The sequence below is a fragment of the Dermacentor andersoni genome, chromosome 2 (assembly GCF_023375885.2).
Source record: "Dermacentor andersoni chromosome 2, qqDerAnde1_hic_scaffold, whole genome shotgun sequence".
Classification (NCBI taxonomy): Eukaryota; Metazoa; Arthropoda; class Arachnida; order Ixodida; family Ixodidae; genus Dermacentor; species Dermacentor andersoni.
Window position 1 is genome coordinate 120,439,350 of NC_092815.1, and position 16,890 is coordinate 120,456,239.

The 16,890-nt window shown below is 48.7% G+C and overlaps 1 protein-coding gene across 7 annotated transcripts in view; it reads left to right on the plus strand.

Moving 5' to 3' along the window:
* The window catches only part of LOC126541294 (choline-phosphate cytidylyltransferase A-like), a 66,821-nt gene that overhangs the window by 12,381 nt on the left and 37,550 nt on the right, over positions 1 to 16,890 (plus strand). For all 7 annotated transcript variants that reach the window (XM_050188012.3, XM_055076539.2, XM_050188011.3 and 4 more), the window contains one exon: positions 1,115 to 1,266. In XM_050188012.3, coding sequence (XP_050043969.1) covers positions 1,115 to 1,266 — 152 coding nt within the window. The remainder of the gene's footprint in view (positions 1 to 1,114; positions 1,267 to 16,890) is intronic.

Genomic DNA, 16,890 nt, shown 5'->3' on the forward strand with positions numbered 1-16,890 from the left:
GTGGCTACAACTGCACTAAAGCTGCTGCCAGCCATGGCAGTTGTATTTCATTGAAGGTTGACTGCAAGTAATGACGATCACTCCAAACTCAAAACAACTAGAAAATAGTCTGCAATGTACTGCCATCTATGAAAAATGGCCAGAAACCGCCATTCTTTGAGTGGTCAATGAGTGGTTGGCTGTGGAAGCGAATGGGCAAAAAAAGAAAAAGGAAAGAAACTTTGCGAAAAAAGATATTTAAACCTTGGATTGAGCCCAAAAATATTCAGTTTTCAACTTGAGCACCCTGGCCGCTGCACCGCGGCTGCTTGTCCAAGCGAACACAATTCTTGCTTTGGGCAATCATGGTTCTCAGTAAAGACCTCTACGTGGAGGGCTCGCTTGGCAGGCATGCCCTGCTTGCAATTATAGGGTGCTGTGGACAGTAGTAAATGTCCGTTGCTGCATACAAGCTGCACGCTTTCAGATTGAGGAGGGGGTGCCTCTCAGTATTGTCGTGGACTTTCCAGGAGTTACTCCAGTAGCACTGGAGTTCTCCCTTCCAGTGTATTTCGGGAGCGCCTTGGGAGTTCTTCTCAACATCGATTTGGATTTCATAAAGTTACCTTGCAGTGCCGTGGCTTCTTTGTAGGGTCAGGTATCCATCACCATTAAAAAGTAGCAGCGAGAGCCATTAGCATGAATGAAACACTATAACTGAACTTTTATAGACCGGGACGGACTGTGCAGCGTGTGAAATGGGTAACACTACATAACAAACTTGTCCGCACTACCAGCAGTTGTCTTTGAGCACTGGCCAATTACCTTTGGCCCTTAGCAATCACTATGCTGATTCTTCCTGGCATTGCCTTACAAACTTAGGTCACATTTGCTATGAGATGTGTAGAAAATCATGTGACTAGTCTTGTACTTTGTCAACACAGCATTGCCATGTGGCAGCTACTGATATGCCCTTAAACCATATGTTGATGGTACCTCGGCAATCCCGACAGCCCTTATTGTACGGTTGTTCATTACCTCTTGTTCATGCCCAAGTGTGAAAAGTCTCAGATTTTTCTGGGGTGTACTTTTTTTGTGTGACACTTGCATATTGCACTCACTCTTGCTCTTGCAGTGAACAGTGATCATCTCACGCACACAATGAAAGGAAGGACAGTGATGAATGATGCTGAACGGTATGAAGCTGTGCGCCACTGTCGATATGTTGACGAGGTTCTGAGGGACGCACCCTGGGTGATAGATGATGCTTTTCTTCAGAAGAACAAGGTATGTTTGCATGGTTTGGTCATAACTAAATAATGACAATATGTAGGACAGGGTGAGTTTTTGCACTTGCCACACATCATTTTCTCGGCAACTGTAATGTATAGCAAATTCAATATGAAATATCAAGGTCATTTTGTCAAGTTTCTAGAGGCTTTTTACTGCTTTTTACACAACTTTTGTCCATTTTTTTACATAGTGTTTCGTTGTTAGTCTTAAAACTCGGTAGTAGCTCTACTAAACTGAACTGGTTGTGGATTTTCATTTAACTTTTCTTAGCCTTTGTGATGGTCTTAAGCTGAAGTTCTCATAAGACAGATTTTGAAAATTGTGGGCAGTGAGATGCTGTATATTTAGTCATGCATTAGATGGACATTCAGAAAAGGTCAGATATGCGTACAAGTATTTCATGGCAAATTGGTAAATGGTATCAAAGCTTTTTATTCAAAATACTTATGCAATGAAGAAAATGTTTGTTTCAAAGAAATTTTCAGATGTATACAGTCAAACCCGGCTATATCGAACTCGCAAAAAAACGCCTATCAGTTCGATATAGAGCATAATTCGATATAAGCCTGCTAAATAATTGGATGTCATAAAAGCACATACCATTTATAATATCACTTTATTGAAGAAACTAGCTTAGTTTGGCATAAATTAGTCCTGCATTTTCTTCTGCTTGGGCACTTCCCCACGTTGTCTAAGGAGTCGGAGCAGCTGAGGCCGCAACCTTCCGCATTCGCGCAGAAGCACCGGACTAATGCGAGTGCACCAATCACTTCGGAGGATGTGGGCAAAAGACCGTCGTTGCTTTCCTCAATGTGCCTACTTTCATTTGTGCTCGGTACGATGTCGGCGATGTAGTTTTCGTTTCCGGGCTCTCCCGTGGTCGCGACACCATCATCTGCACTCACAAACTCGTCCACCGTTGATTCGAATGTCCCGGAAATTTTGACAGCTCGCTCCAAACTTCGGCAACAGCGCCAACGGCTTCGTCGCATTCATTAAAATTTACAGTCATCACCGAGCACGCGGAAACCGGAACGTATGAAGAACTCCTCGTACGCGTCGGGCGCCATGGGCACCGGGTTGCGAGTCTGGCCTCTTTAGCCCTAATCGAGCCGAGAGTGCTCCGCGGAATCTTGCACGCTGCGGGAACATCCAACTTCTCATCGCGTTCGACGCAATTTATGATTTCGAGGTTCACGACGAAAGGCGAATTCTGCCGCTTCATCACGGCAACACTGCGGGAGACGGCCCACAAGGCGCAAACACGATAAACCAGAAAAGCAGCCAGACAACTCGCACTTTCGCCATCTCGCACGAAGACAGCACAAGAGCCTCTGATTGGCTGTCTGAGCGAGCGCTGAGGAGGGCCAGGATCATTTTTTGCTGGGGAGTGTCGATAGATAGTGATCTAAAGAAAGGAAGGACGCTTGATTCTGCAACCCGTGATGGAGCACAGCGAAGCGTAGTCAGGGGAGAGGGAATGGGAAGTGAAAGATGATAGAGAAAGAGGGAGGATGTGGCCTCCACTATACGCGACAGGGGGAGTGTCGACGGCTCGCCCAACAGCCCGAGGCAGCGCGGTCACGGTAGGGAGAGCGGTTGGATGGAGCCGCGCCGCCGGGTTTCCCCGCTACCGCGTGGGAAAGCCAACTTCTGGGGGCACTTTTCCGCCGCTTGACGTTCGATATATCGGGAGTCGCTGCAATATTTGTTCGATGTAAGCGTAATTTTTGCTATATATACTCATTGTAACTATACCGTGACCAGAAATTGTTCGATATATAGAATAATTCGATGTAAATGGGTTCGATATAGTCGGGTTCGACTGTAGCTCTATAGTTCAATCAAAATCTGAAGCTTATAGGTACTAAAACACATTTAAATAAACTGCAAGCTCTAGTTAAAGGGCAACTCTGGTGTTTTTTTTAACCTTATTAGGGTATTGTCATTTTCAAATGGCATTGACAGTCCTGTGACCAGTGGGGTGCTTCAGTTCGCTTAGAAATTCATCAATAATTTTAAATAACCAATAAACGAAATACCAAAACGGGTAGCTGCTTCGTGTGACGTCACGATGAGTCTATGATGTCAGATCCTACACTACTATAATGTAAACACATAGAACACGTGCTAAGCACGTAGAACACGTGGTGCTAACGCCAAAGAAGCAAAGCTGATGATGTTTCCTGATGACATGGGGAGCTTTTACAGAGTTTCAGAAGTAGACAGCGGAAATTTAAGTGACGATTTCAGCGACAGTGGCGGTGCAGTCTCTGACGTCACAAACACAGGGTGGCCAGTAGAAAGTCATGAGTCAGGAACGCAACCAAGTTTTAAAATTCGCTTTCAGGAAAACTAAATGACTTGAAGCAGTGTATTTTGGCACAGATAATCACACTGCAAAAGAGAAAATATATTCGGAATTTTATGAAGATCAGTGAACATCGAAAAATTGCTGGAGTTTCCCTTAACCCTTTCGCTGTCGGACCTTTCTGGCTGTGACGCACCCCCAGTGTTGGCTTGGTTTCAGGGAATGAGCATAACAGGGAATGAACATAGCAATGTATTTTTGATTATGATTGGTATACAAATAACATAGTCAATGCAATATGCACATTTCAGTGTTCTGCAGCTGTTGTTAGTAAACATCATCATCATCATCAGCCTGACTATAACATCCGTTCAACATCCGAATCTGACGATGCGGAACTCACCTCTTCCTCGCATGAGACTCTTTCCGAGTCCGAATCCGAGCTCGGCTCGTATTCTGAATCGGAATTGAGCCACCGCTCCAATAAGCAGATGAAGGTCCCGCGCGCTCAGCCATCCGAAAGTAACCGTGCGCAAGGAGGATGCGCTTTCAGTCGCCCGCACAACGGAGAGAAATGGGACGTGTGATCAAGAAGACAGAGGGGAATGGGAAAAGGCTAAAACAAAGTTCGAAAGGCTTTACGTTTACTGTTGCAAGTCGGAAGCGAGGGTGCGGCGAGAGAGTGAAAGCAACAATCGAGTCACTCTTTTCGGAGAGGCAACGGCGCGTGCCCCTGAACTTGATGCGCCGTAGCTGACACACCAACAGAAGAAAAAGAAAAACCTTCAAACCAGTGGAGATAGCATAACAACCCTTGAACCCATAACCACACACGCGCAACGCATGATCCAGCGAACACGGAGCCACCGCGCCACTCAGCAAAGAGAGGGGCGAGTGGCAGTCCCACCGTACTCTTCAATACATGTACATACTACACAGGTCGGGGCGAAAATACGAACTTGTAGAGTCAACAGATGGCGAGGCCAGTCCAGGAGCGCCAGCTTTGCGCTCAGGCGAAAAATTTTGAACGCACGATAGAGAATGTACCGGTACGTCACCGACACTGTGGGGGGGAAGCGCGAAAATGTACCGGTACGTCCGTGACAGCGAAAGGGTTAAGGAAAACACCTTAATGGGGGAAGTAGGTCTTAGACCAAAAATTTTTAAAACCTTTATTCTTTGAGATATAGTGCTCAAAACTTGTACATATATGTAATGTTATGTGCTTATTTCAAATATAAGGTCAGTTTTCATTTACCTCCTCCTTTCAAATTTTATGCAAGCTTCCTTTAATTATATTTCATAAAGATTTGCAAGATATCTGTTCCTTAGATATCATTAAATAAGGCATCAATGGCTTCTGTATGATTCAAGGAAAGCAACAAAACCAACCTTACTGCTCTGCCTTACCTAGAATACGAGTTGTGAAGTATTGAATTAGAAGCTAGAAAAAGTGTTTTTCTGGTGACTAACTTTGAACTCTTGCAACTCTTGTTCTAGGTAAGGCAGGTTGGTCTTATTGCATTCCTTAAATCATACAGAAGCCATTAGTACCCTGTTTAAAGAAATTTCAGGAACTGATATTTTACAAGTCCTTGCGAAAAAAGTAAGGCAGCTCGCATAACATTAGAACCAGAGGAGATAAACAAATATGGACTGCATATTCAAAATAAGCTCATATTACATGTTTTAACAAGTTTTCAGCACCATATCTCAAAGAATGTTTTTTTTACGACCCACCTCCCCACTTAAATAATACAGTTAAACCTGGATATAACGAAGTTGACAAAAGCTCGCAATTTTTCGTTACGTGCAGGTTTTCGTTACATGCAGGTTTTCACCCGCCGTGGTTGCTCAGTGGCTATGGTGTTGGGCTGCTGAGCACGAGGTCGCGGGATCAAATCCCGGCCACGGCGGCCGCATTTCGATGGGGGCGAAATGCGAAAACACCCGTGTGCTTAGATTTAGGTGCACGTTAAAGAACCCCAGGTGGTCAAAATTTCCGGAGTCCTCCACTACGGCGTGCCTCATAATCAGAAAGTGGTTTTGGCACGTAAAACCCCAAATATTATTATGCAGGTTTTCGTTACATGCAGGTTTCGCGTGAAGGCTCGTACGAATGATGCAGAAACGAAACCAAATAGCTCAATATATCCGTGAAGGTGAACTCACCCTTCAATCGTTTATTTTACACCAAAAAACTGTGTAATTTTCGCTTGCTTCTTCGGCACGAGTGTAGGCACAAACTGCCGCTCCAAAGAGGCTAAATCGTGTAGAGCTCCTTCATCGTCGAGCGAGCCGACGAAACGGCGCATAACGTCCATTGCGTTCATCACCTCCTTTGCAGTAGGCACGTCACACGGATCTGCCTCACAAGCACCATCATCACCGCCATCCGGATTTTGCACGCTTTCAGCTACTGCTGCATCAGACATTTCTTCTGTAGCCACGGCGGCGTTGTCGGCAAACAAAAAGTCGGTCAGTTCAACGTCGTCGGGTACACCACCGTTAGTACATAGCTCGTTCCACGCTTCGGCCACATTGGACGGAGTAGAAAGGTCTTCCTCCTCCTCGTCGGCACCAGCCCGTGCGTTTTTGGCTATTCCGGCCTTTAAAAAGCAATTCGCGATAACTTCTGCCCTGACCTCTTGCCAGGAGGCAACAAGCATCTTGACTGCTTGATAAATGTCGATCTTCATCTCCCTTTCCAGACGGATGTCGAGAAGTATTTTCAGGATTAGTCGGCGCCGGTAACAGCATTTAAAACTGTTAATGACCCCTTTGTCCAGGGGTTGTATTAGGGACAGGCAGTTGGCCGGGAAGTAATGCAGTTCGATGTTCGACAGCTGCAGGCCCTCGACGTGGTGCGCCGAGCAATTGTCCAGCAGTAGGCAAACTTGACGGCCTTGCCGCTTGACGTCCTGGTTAAATTCCTTTAACCACTCAGAAAATATTGGCCGAGTCATCCACGCTTTGGAATTCGCCACATACTTCACGGGCATACGCTTCGTTCCCTTAAAACACCTGGGACGGGCACTTTTGCCGACAACTAGCGGGACTCGCTTGTCTGTGCCGTCGAGGTTGGCACACAGCAGAATCGTTATGCGGAGCTTGCTCTGCTTTCCACCGCGGCAGTCATCGCCTTTTAACGCTAGCGTGCGGCCCGGAAGCATTTGATAAAATAGAGCTGTCTCGTCGGCATTGTAGACATCAGCCGCCTCGAAGCGACTCAGGATTCCAGGCAGCTTGTCAGCCACCCACGAAGCAGCAGCATCGCTGTCTGCGGAGGCAGATTCGCCGCTGATTACTCTTCTGACGACACCGTGCCGGCTCTTAAATCCCTGCAGCCACCCGTTGCTTGCCTTGAAATCATCATGACCCAAGATACACGCAAAATCCTTTGCCTTCTGTTGCAAGATCGCGCCATTTATGGGTACTTTTCTGGCTCGCGTGTCCAAAAACCACGTGAACACTGCCTTGTCCACATCAGTGTATGTGGACAGCTTCAGTCTTTTTTTCTTCGAGCTTGTTCCCGACTCCACTGCGTTTCTGATGCTGTGTTCCGCACTCAAAATCGTTGATAGTGTGCTCGCTGGAATGCTGAAACGGGTGGCAACGTCCTTCTTCTTCTCGCCCGCGGAGACTGCATTTAAATTTGCGAGTTTGTCTTCAAAAGACAGAACTTTTCGTTTTCTGGCAGTAGAACTCATCACGACCAACGGACGACGCAGTTAGAAGCGGAGACGCACGACTACACGCCGACAGGCAGGCCTAGCACCTCCAAAACAAGTCGGACAAACAAGTACCAGAGCACAGTTGACACACGCACACGTGCAGAACGCAGGACAACACTCAAGATGGCGAATGCAACGCATCCATAGAGAAAGAAAAAAAAGTGACTGATATCGTTCGTCATCGTCCCTCCCCCTCTCCCTTTCGGCGCCTTGGCAATGAAAGACCGGCTATCAGCATTGCTTTTCAAGTGAATTCTTACACATAAGTGTGTCTAAGCCGTTGAAACAAATGAAAATCACAAAATAAGAATGCTTGTCCTCAAATCCATACGAAACAAAATAATTCTGCAAGAGAAATCGGCTGCCGATACCAATGCCACCTGGTGCCACGCTAGACAAGCAAAGCCTGAAAAAACTGCTACGTTAGGCACGGAGCGGCGCTAGTTGCCGCCATCATCATCATCATCGCTAACTTTGCTCGGTCACGGCAATCCCTGGCGTTCGCGTAGCTGCTGGCTCCTTACAGCATTAATATTCAATAATCTAGAGCATTTCTTCGGCCGAATTTTCCTTAAAAGTGCTAAAAGTAATGACTGATCAGCTTTGGGAGTTCGTTACATCAAGGCTAACCGCCGCAACGCGTTCGTTACATCAAGGTCGAAAATACATGGGCTTCAATGGGGGCAGTGTTGGGGAATTCAAGAACTTCGTTAAATCCAGGAATTCGTTACATATAGGTTCGTTACATCCAGGTTTAACTGTAATTAAAAACTTGACATAAAGCAATGACTGCTGTAATTTTTACTGTTCAAGGTATAGCAGCAGCTTTCATATTTATTAACTTTATCACATCCAGGACTCCTTCAGAGGTGTTAGTAAAGCACCCAGTGGCCTTACTTTCGGCGCTGGCAACATCTTTGTTGGCACTGTCTATGAAAGCTTTCGGAGCATTCACAACTTGTTCAGCTTAAGGTGCTGACGGCATCATCAAGTGCAGTTTCCTATTAAAAGAAACTGTGGCAGAATCAACCTTTGGTTGATGTCTTTTCAAGTGGTAGCATGCAAATTACAAGAGACGTGTTGCAGATTTCAGTGACGAACGTGCTCCTCTGCCACCATGGTGGACCTTGCAGTAAAATTGGTACATTTAGTCAGCATTAAAGCATGTTCAATCACACAACACGATGCAGTTGGCCTCGAAGAAATGTTTGACAGTGCAACAGTATTGTTACGGGGTGGTGACGTTGAAGACCACAGTAGCAATACTGTGAAAGACAAAACTAACTTTTATTGGGCGAACCTGTGCCCACAAAAACACGCTACACTTATAGCGCAACGATAGCGGCGAATACAGTCGGCGATCGGCGAAAATCTGATCAACGGACCAAGCGCGTCGGCTTTTGTACATCAATCGTCGAATGTTCCAGACTAATCGCTGGGACCTGCGTGTCTTCCACAAAGTTCTACACTATTCACGTCGTGCACACACGCAATAAGATTACACAAGGTTCGGCGACAGACAGCGGATGGAAGTATCGATAACATTTGTTAGGCGGTGAGACGTGTCGCCCGATAAAGACAAACAAGTACACGTGTCAATATCCCACCTTTAAAAGCATCGACCCGATGCTGCAAACAAACGAAAGCAATGAAGAAAAACACCTGTAACAAAGAAACCAACAAAATAAGGAAGTTCATCAATACCCCACCTTTAGAAGCATCGACCCGATGCTGCAAACAAACGAAAGCAATGAAGAAAAACACCTGTAACAAAGAAACCAACAAAATAAGGAAGTTCGTCAGCGTCCGCAAAAGGGTTTAAGACTCATCACGTGGACCACTTCAGATCGTGCGCGGTGCCGCTGTGAATGAGAAATGCCGTCTGGCACGACCTCATAGTCCGTTGCGCCAATAAGTCGAATGACCTTGTAGGGTCCGAAATAGCACTGGAATAGCTTCTCACTCAGTCCTCGACGGCATATCGGGGTTCATACCCAAACACGGTCGCCGGGATGGTACTCGACGAAGCGTCGTCGCACGTAGTAGTGTCGGTGTGATGAGGTGTCCTCCAGCAGTCCAATTTTGAGGGCCTTCTCATGCAGTTTTAACTTTCTTCAACTGGACGGCAATGTGTCCACTCATTACGGAGTAATCGGCCCCTGTGTCCACTAAGGCGGTAACTGCATGGCCGTCGAGAAGCACGTCGAGGTCGGTGGTTCTTCAACTGGACGGCGATGTGTCCACTCATTACGGAGTAATCAGCCCCTGTGTCCACTAAGGCGGTAACTGCATGGCCGTCGAGAAGCACGTCGAGTTCGGTGGTTCTTTGTTTTGTGTTACAGTTATGTCTTGGCATCGGGTCACGGCTGCATCGCGTTGACCTGTGGCTGGTATGTGGAGTCATCAGGTCATCTTTCGTCGGCGTAGTCATGTCTTCCTGACTTTGTCGAGACGGCAGCGTGTCATTATTATGTCGTCGAGATGGTCTCTTCGTTGGCGGCGGAGGATCTTCGTCAGTTCGACGAACAGCAACTGTACCTCCATCAGTTGCTGCTTTTAGTTTTTCAGATATGGGCTCGCAGAGCGGCCCCTGGCTGGGCTGGTGTATGGTCGGCGCTGCGGCGACAGGTAGCGGCTTGGTGACGGCGAATGGGACGTTCGTCGAGGGCTCCACTGAGTGGCGGCGAGGTACAGTCGCCGACCGTTTATTCGGACCTCACGGGGACTGCGGAAATGTCCGAATAAACAGGTGTCCGAAAAAGCAGATTAAGAAAAAAAAAATGAAATCCTTTATTTCCACGCACTTATTCGGGCTCGGCAGTAGGCTTGAAGAAATCGTGAGTGCGCCGTTGCACGCTGTCCCGTTTACGCGCAATCAGATAAGCCTGAATCTCTGAGAGGGTCGTACGGTCACTATAGGCGGCTGAAAGCACAGTCACTGCTTGTACACGATCCGCATGCGACGGCAGCGTGGCACATGGTGCGTCATCTTCCGACTCGGAGTCATCGTCCGGCGGAGCAGCAGAAACCTGGCGAACGATCTCGCCGTCGTCGAGTTCTGCGCATGTCAGTACAGCAGTGTCAGCACTTGTGAAACTGTCAAATGAGACGGTGTCCGGAATCACAATGCAACCACTGCGCAGGTCTCGGCAGAATATTTTCCGCGTCAGTAGGGAGCACATCGGAAGGCGACAAATCTTAGGCCTCCCGGCACCCGCTTGCCGGCATTCCCCAGCGCAGTCTGCGCGGGCACTGTCGCCGCCATTAGACACTTGACGCGATGTTTCCGTACGCCACGTTGGATCACCGAAACCTCGACACAGCACACAACGCAAACACCACCGTGCCGACACCAGTCGCACGAACGAAAAACGTGCTACTCGCAGCGTCGTGCGCGAAAGAAAGAAATCAGCTGCTGGATTGTCTTGACATGGCTTACTAAGCTGAAACCGGAACTACTGTACGACCACTCTATCGAACCAGGCAGAAACGATGATGATGAGCGGGGATTTCCAGTAGCGCCACTTCGTGGGGCAGCAAGGAGGCTCCGTTCAAAACAAAAATGGCGTTCAGCAAGTCGAACTATGCGCCGCGGTCAGAGTTGGTGCATGATGCCCTCGAACGAGTTGGCTCAAGAAGTGTCCGAAAAATCAGACGAGGGGTTGCAGGGCGTCCGAACTTTCGGCAGTTGTTATACATTATGGTCTATGGGGAGGATGGCGGTGCCGCGAAGCTGACCGAATAATGGGGCATGTCCGAATTTTTGGAGTCCGGAAAATCGGTCGGCGACTGTAGTCGACAATATCGCAAGGTCGTTCGCCAATCTGTGGTCGCGGCGCGTTAACGGTGAACCCTCGGAGTCCCATCTCCCGGTATAGGCATCGGTGGTAGATGTGCCCGGCTTCTCCGCAGTGATAGCAAAGCGGACGGTGGTCGGGGGCGCGCCAAACGTCAGTCTTCCTTGGAATGCCGCGTGGGGTGACGGGTTGGCGTGCTGGCGGTGGGGGGGGGGGGGGGGGGTGGACGACAGAACTGTGTCGTCACTGGGCCCTGCCGTAGGCATGGAGGGGAAACATGACGGCGGGCTACAGCAGCGTATGTCATCGCTTGCGGTTGAGGCGATTCAGGGGCTACTTCGAGTTGTTGTTGAAGCTCCTCACGTACGGCGTCGACAATCGAAGCCACTTGAGGCTGTGATGACGGGAACAGCTTCTGTAGCTCCTCCCGCATGACTGCTCAGATAGTCTCGCGCAGGTCGTCGGTGGCCAGTGACTGAACTCAGGTGTAGCTTGTCGAGTTCGTGCGGTGGTTGAATTGCCGGTTCCGCATTTCCAGTGTCTTCTCGATGCTAGTGGCCTCGCAAAGAAACTTGTTGACAGTCTTCGGTGGGCTTCGTACCATTCCGACGAAAAGTTCCTCCTTTACACCACACTTCAGTAGGCGGACTTTCTTCTCCTAGGACATTTCCGGGTCGGCATGGTGGAATAGGCGGCTCATCTCTTCTGTAAAGATCGCAGTGGTCTCGTTAGGCAGCTGCAATCGGGTTTCTAGTAGTGCTTGGGCTCGTTCTCGGCGTGCGACGCTTGTGAATGTCTGCAGGAAGCCATTTCGGAACAGGTCCCATGTTGTTAAGGCGGCTTCTTGGTTCTCAAAACATGTTATGGCGGCGTCTTCCAATGCGAAAAAACATGTCGAAGTTTGTCGTCGCTGTTCCAGCTGTTAAAAGCAGCGACCCTCTCATATGTCTCAAGCCAGGTTTCCGGATCCTCGAATGTTGAACCGCGGGAACGTCGGAGGCTCCCTGGGCTGCTGCAGCACGATGGCCTCCCGGACTACGTCGGCCATCTTGGCGGCTCCCCGGAAGAAGTCGGCCATCTTGGCCCGTCGACGGAACGCCAAGTTCAGATGCTTTAATTCTTCGAGCATTTTCGGAGCCGAACGCGCGGTTCGCTCGATGCAAGGCTTCTAACGAGCGTCCAATTTCTTCTGCCTTGTCCAGGGACAGGGTTTCGCCATGAGCCAGCAACTTTTCGCGAACGCTGACGTTCGCTACCCCATGTATAATTTGGTCTCGGACGCGCTCGTTATAGGTTGTGCCGAAGTTGCACTGCACCGCCTTCTCCTTCAATGCGGTCACGAATTCCAGGAATCCTTCTCCCTCGAACTGCTTTCGACTGGTGAATTTGTGCCGTTCCGCCAGGACATTTGTTGACGCGGCGAACAGCCGGTCAAGCCGCTGCAAGAGTCTCGGAAACTCTGACGCTGGCGGGACCGCATCACTTGACGTTGACGCTGCGCCGGTCGACTGCCTTGCTGCTTCGCTTGAAGCTGACGCTGCGCTGGTTAACTGCCTTGCTGCTTCCTGCTCCTCGTCTGCAAAGTACTTCCGTTGTCCCTCACGCCCGAGAGCGCTGACGAGCGCGGACGCTCGTCGCACGTCCGTCCAGTCGCCTCCGCCGGCCGCTTCGAGGTGGGCCTGAAAAATTTTTTTCCAGCGATACCAGGGGATTAACGGTGGGCCGGGCACTTCAAGAAAAACGGGAAGGTTCGCCGTAAAAGCCATGCCAGGTAGCGTGCAGGAGACCGTGCAGGAGGCAAGCCGGAGCTCGCCGCAGGAATGGGCAAGGAAGAACAAAGGGGGCGAGAAGGCCTAGGCTCGGAAGCCTCGCGACGCCGAGTGCGTCGGCGGCGTTTGCAGGCCGTGCCGACACATAAAGGACGCTTCACTTACGAAGCTCGTTGGTTTCCCGGGGCTTCGGTCGGAACCGCTGCGGGCATCCCATCCTCGTCGCCAAAAGATGTTGTGTCAGCAGCGGCAGGCAAGCGGGGAGCCCCGACGGGCGAACGCGCGTCTAGCGCCGGCGCAGTGAAGGAGACACGGAGCTAACTGCTCCTGATGAAAACCGGAATGAAGACTCAGCCGACCCGCGGCCGTTTATTACTTATAAAGGCTTCACATGCCAGATGACACCTCCCGATTGGTCCAAGCTCGTCACATGACAGAAGGGGGGTGCGCCATCTAGTTAAACAACTACAAAACATACATGTACGATGACACAGAGATCTGACAGGGGGCGACACTATACTACAGGGATGCTGGGGCTGCCATTGGGGTTGACTGGTTGACGATGTTCCTGGTCGTCTCAGGCAAAAGTCCGTGCTCCAGGGGCAGTCCTTGCAGCCTGCGGCTACCTTGCTGGTTCTTGGCGACGTTGGTGTTGTCTTCCGCGTGCGGGCTTGGGTCACGGCTTTGTGGTGGCGTCCGGTACATGAGCGCAGAGCACCTCCACCAGATGTCACGGGGTGGTGACGTTGAAGACCACATTAGCAATACTGTGAAAGACAAAACTAATCTTTATTGGGTGAACTGTGCCCACAAAAACAGGCTACACTTATAGCGCAACAATAGCGGCGAATACAGTCGGCGATCGTTGAAAATCTGATCAACAGGTCAAGTGCGTCGGCTTTTATACATCAATCGTCGAATGTTTCAGACTAATCACTGGGACCCACGTGTCTTCCACAAAGTTCTACACTATTCGCGTCGCGCACACATGCAATCAGATTACACAAGGTTCGGCCACAGATAGCGGATGGAAGCATCGATAACATTTGTTAGGCGGTGAAACGTGTCGCCCGATAAAGACAAACAAGTACATGTGTCGATATGATGAGAGACATGCAGCAAATTCTTTGTTATTGTCAAAGATCAAAGATTTGGAAAGAAGCTGGGGGAGAGGGGGGGTAGCCAAAGAAAGCTATTAATTAAATTTAGCTGCACGCTGATGTATGCTGACACACTCAAGCGCTGTACTTGAGCATCATTAATTGTAGTTGTTGTGTGTATACAGTTGAACCCGACTATATCGAACTTGTTTACATCGAATTATTCTATATATCGAACAATTTCTGGGCACGGTATGGTTACAATGAGTATATATAGCAAAAATTACGTTTACATTGAACAAAAATAGTAGCGACTCCCGATATATCGAACGTCAAGCGTCAAAAAAGTGCCCCCAGAAGTTGGCTTTCCCTCGCAGTTGCGGGGAAACGCGACGGCGCGGCTCCATCCAACCGCTCTCCCTACCGTGACCGCGCTGCGTCGGACGAGCAGTCGACACCTCCCTGCAAGAAATGATCCTGGCCCACCCGCAGCGCTTGCTAAGACAGCCAATCAGAGGCTCTTGTGCCTCGTCATGCAAAATGGCGAAAGTGCGAGTTGTCTTGGTGCTTTTCTGGTCCATTGTGTGTGTGCCTTGTGGGCCTTCTCCCGCAGTGTTGCCGTGACGAAGCGGCAGAATTTGTCTTTTGTCGTGAAGCTCGAAATCATAAATCGGGTCGAACGCGGTGAGAAGTCGGATGTGTCCCCGCAGCGTGAATGACTCCGAGGAACACTCTCAGGACGATCTTGAAGAATAAGGGCTAAAGCGGCCAAACTCTCGCCCCGGGGCCCGTGGCGCCTGACGCGTACGCACGGCCGTGTACGAGTGGTTCATCCGAAATTGCTTCAGCCGTGCCGGCCTCCGCGTGCTTGGTGATGACTGCAAATTCTGATGAATGCAACACAGCCGTTGCCGGTGTTGCCGAAACTTGGAGCGAGCTGTCAGAATTTCCAGAAGCTGTTGACAAATCAACAGTGGACGAGTTTGTGAGTGCAAATGATGGTGTCGCGACCACGGGAGAGCCCGAAAATGAAGACTACATTGGCGACATCGTACCGAGCAAAAGTGAAAGTGCAATGAGGAAAGCAACGACGGTCCCTTGCCTACTTCCTCCGAAGTGATTGGTGCGCTCGCACTAGTCCGGTGCTTCTGCGCGAATGCGGAAGGTTGCGGCCTCAGCTGCTTCCGACTCCTTAGACAATGTGGAGAAGTACGTGCGTCGCAGGCAGTGAAATTGCCCAAGCAGAAAGAAATGCAGGACTATTTCATGCGAAACTAAGCTAGTTTCATCAATAAAGTGATTTTATAAATGGTGTATGCTTTTATGACATCCAGTTATTCAGCAGGCTTATGTCGAATTATGCTCTATATCGAACTGATAGGCGTTTTTTTGCGAGTTCGATATAGCCGGGTTTGACTGTACTCGCGTACTGTGTGCTTTAGGTGCAAATGAAGTTGTTCGAGGCTGAGACAAGATGGTGGCTTCACGAGTGCCGCCTTCTCGTGCAAAGAGAGAGAAAGAGTGGGCGGGGAGGACGAGCTCGCAGTAAACGTGATCAAGCGCACACAAGGGGATGGGGGCTGGGGCTCAGTGGGGGTTAAGTTCGCACGGGCCTTGATTTCTGGTGTGTGTCTCGGCCATGGTTGCGCATGGCTGTAAGCGCGACGAGCCCATACGCAGCCACGCATCCTGCTTTAGAGGTAACCTGGCACTTTTGCAAAAAGTGGACGTGCCGAGGCTGGGGCTCCATGTAAGCTGTCTTACTGCACATTTAGTATTGGAGGTTACATAATGTCGAGTTTCGACGACCCATTGGAGCGAGAGGCAGATGAAGTATTCGCTTCCTGCTGCTGGCGCTTTTCCTGATGGCGTTGTCCCAGTGCGGGTGACGCTATGAGCTGCAGGGGCAGAGTACATGCGAAAGCGTGCCTGCCTTCGTTTAATTTGTACCGCTGAGATGATATCGTGGACGTATGTGGCATGAAACTGTATCACTTGCCTCCGACTCCCAAATTTATCAAAATAAATTGTTTTATCATTCAGATTTGCTTTCTTCAATTGTCCAATAATTAGGAAAATTCTGTGCCCCCTTTCCATGTAAGAAAAATCGATTGGCAGCTGTACTGATTTGTATAAAAGGTCGAATTTCAATAGAATGAAATTTCTAGATAACAAAGCAAATTGTCGATTTTACCGACTTCGTTATATTGAGGTTTAATAGTAGTTATTTATTCTAATTTTAATGTTTCCGTCATTTTTGCAATCACCTACGAGTTAGGTGGTGGTGTATATGCAAAGTTCTGTGATTTCACAACCTACCGTGAGACTAATTTTAGAATGCACTTCGGATATAACGGCTAATTTTCTCTCGATAACAGTCCATTGCAACAATTGTCAACTGCACTATACAATTACAGTACAACTACAATTAATTACATAGAAACTGCAATTAATTGTAATTACTAGGGTTGGGCAAATATTCAGTATTCTTGTATGTTCGGTCGAACTACTATTCTGCATTATCTTCGCATGGAATCTCAGTATTCATAATATTCAATTACTTGAAACGAATGAATATCCACTTGAAAACATTTAATCAACATTTTCAGTTTTGGTAGGCAAGTCGCACACGCAGCTTATAATCAAGACAAGTCAAAAACAAAAGCACCACTGGATCACCATGCCGCCAACCGATTTGTCAGTTATCATAGTTTTGGGTTCCATATGACATCTTGCTCAATTTTTATATCATTCTCGCACATGGTTTTGTAAAATCTGAAAACCATTGTGAGAAGTTTGCTTCTCACTGTGTTTGTGCCTGATATTACACATACAAGCTAGACTGAGGGTCGTAGAAGTGGCGTGCGGGTCTCTGGGCGGTTAGCCATAAACTATAGCACTTGTTAA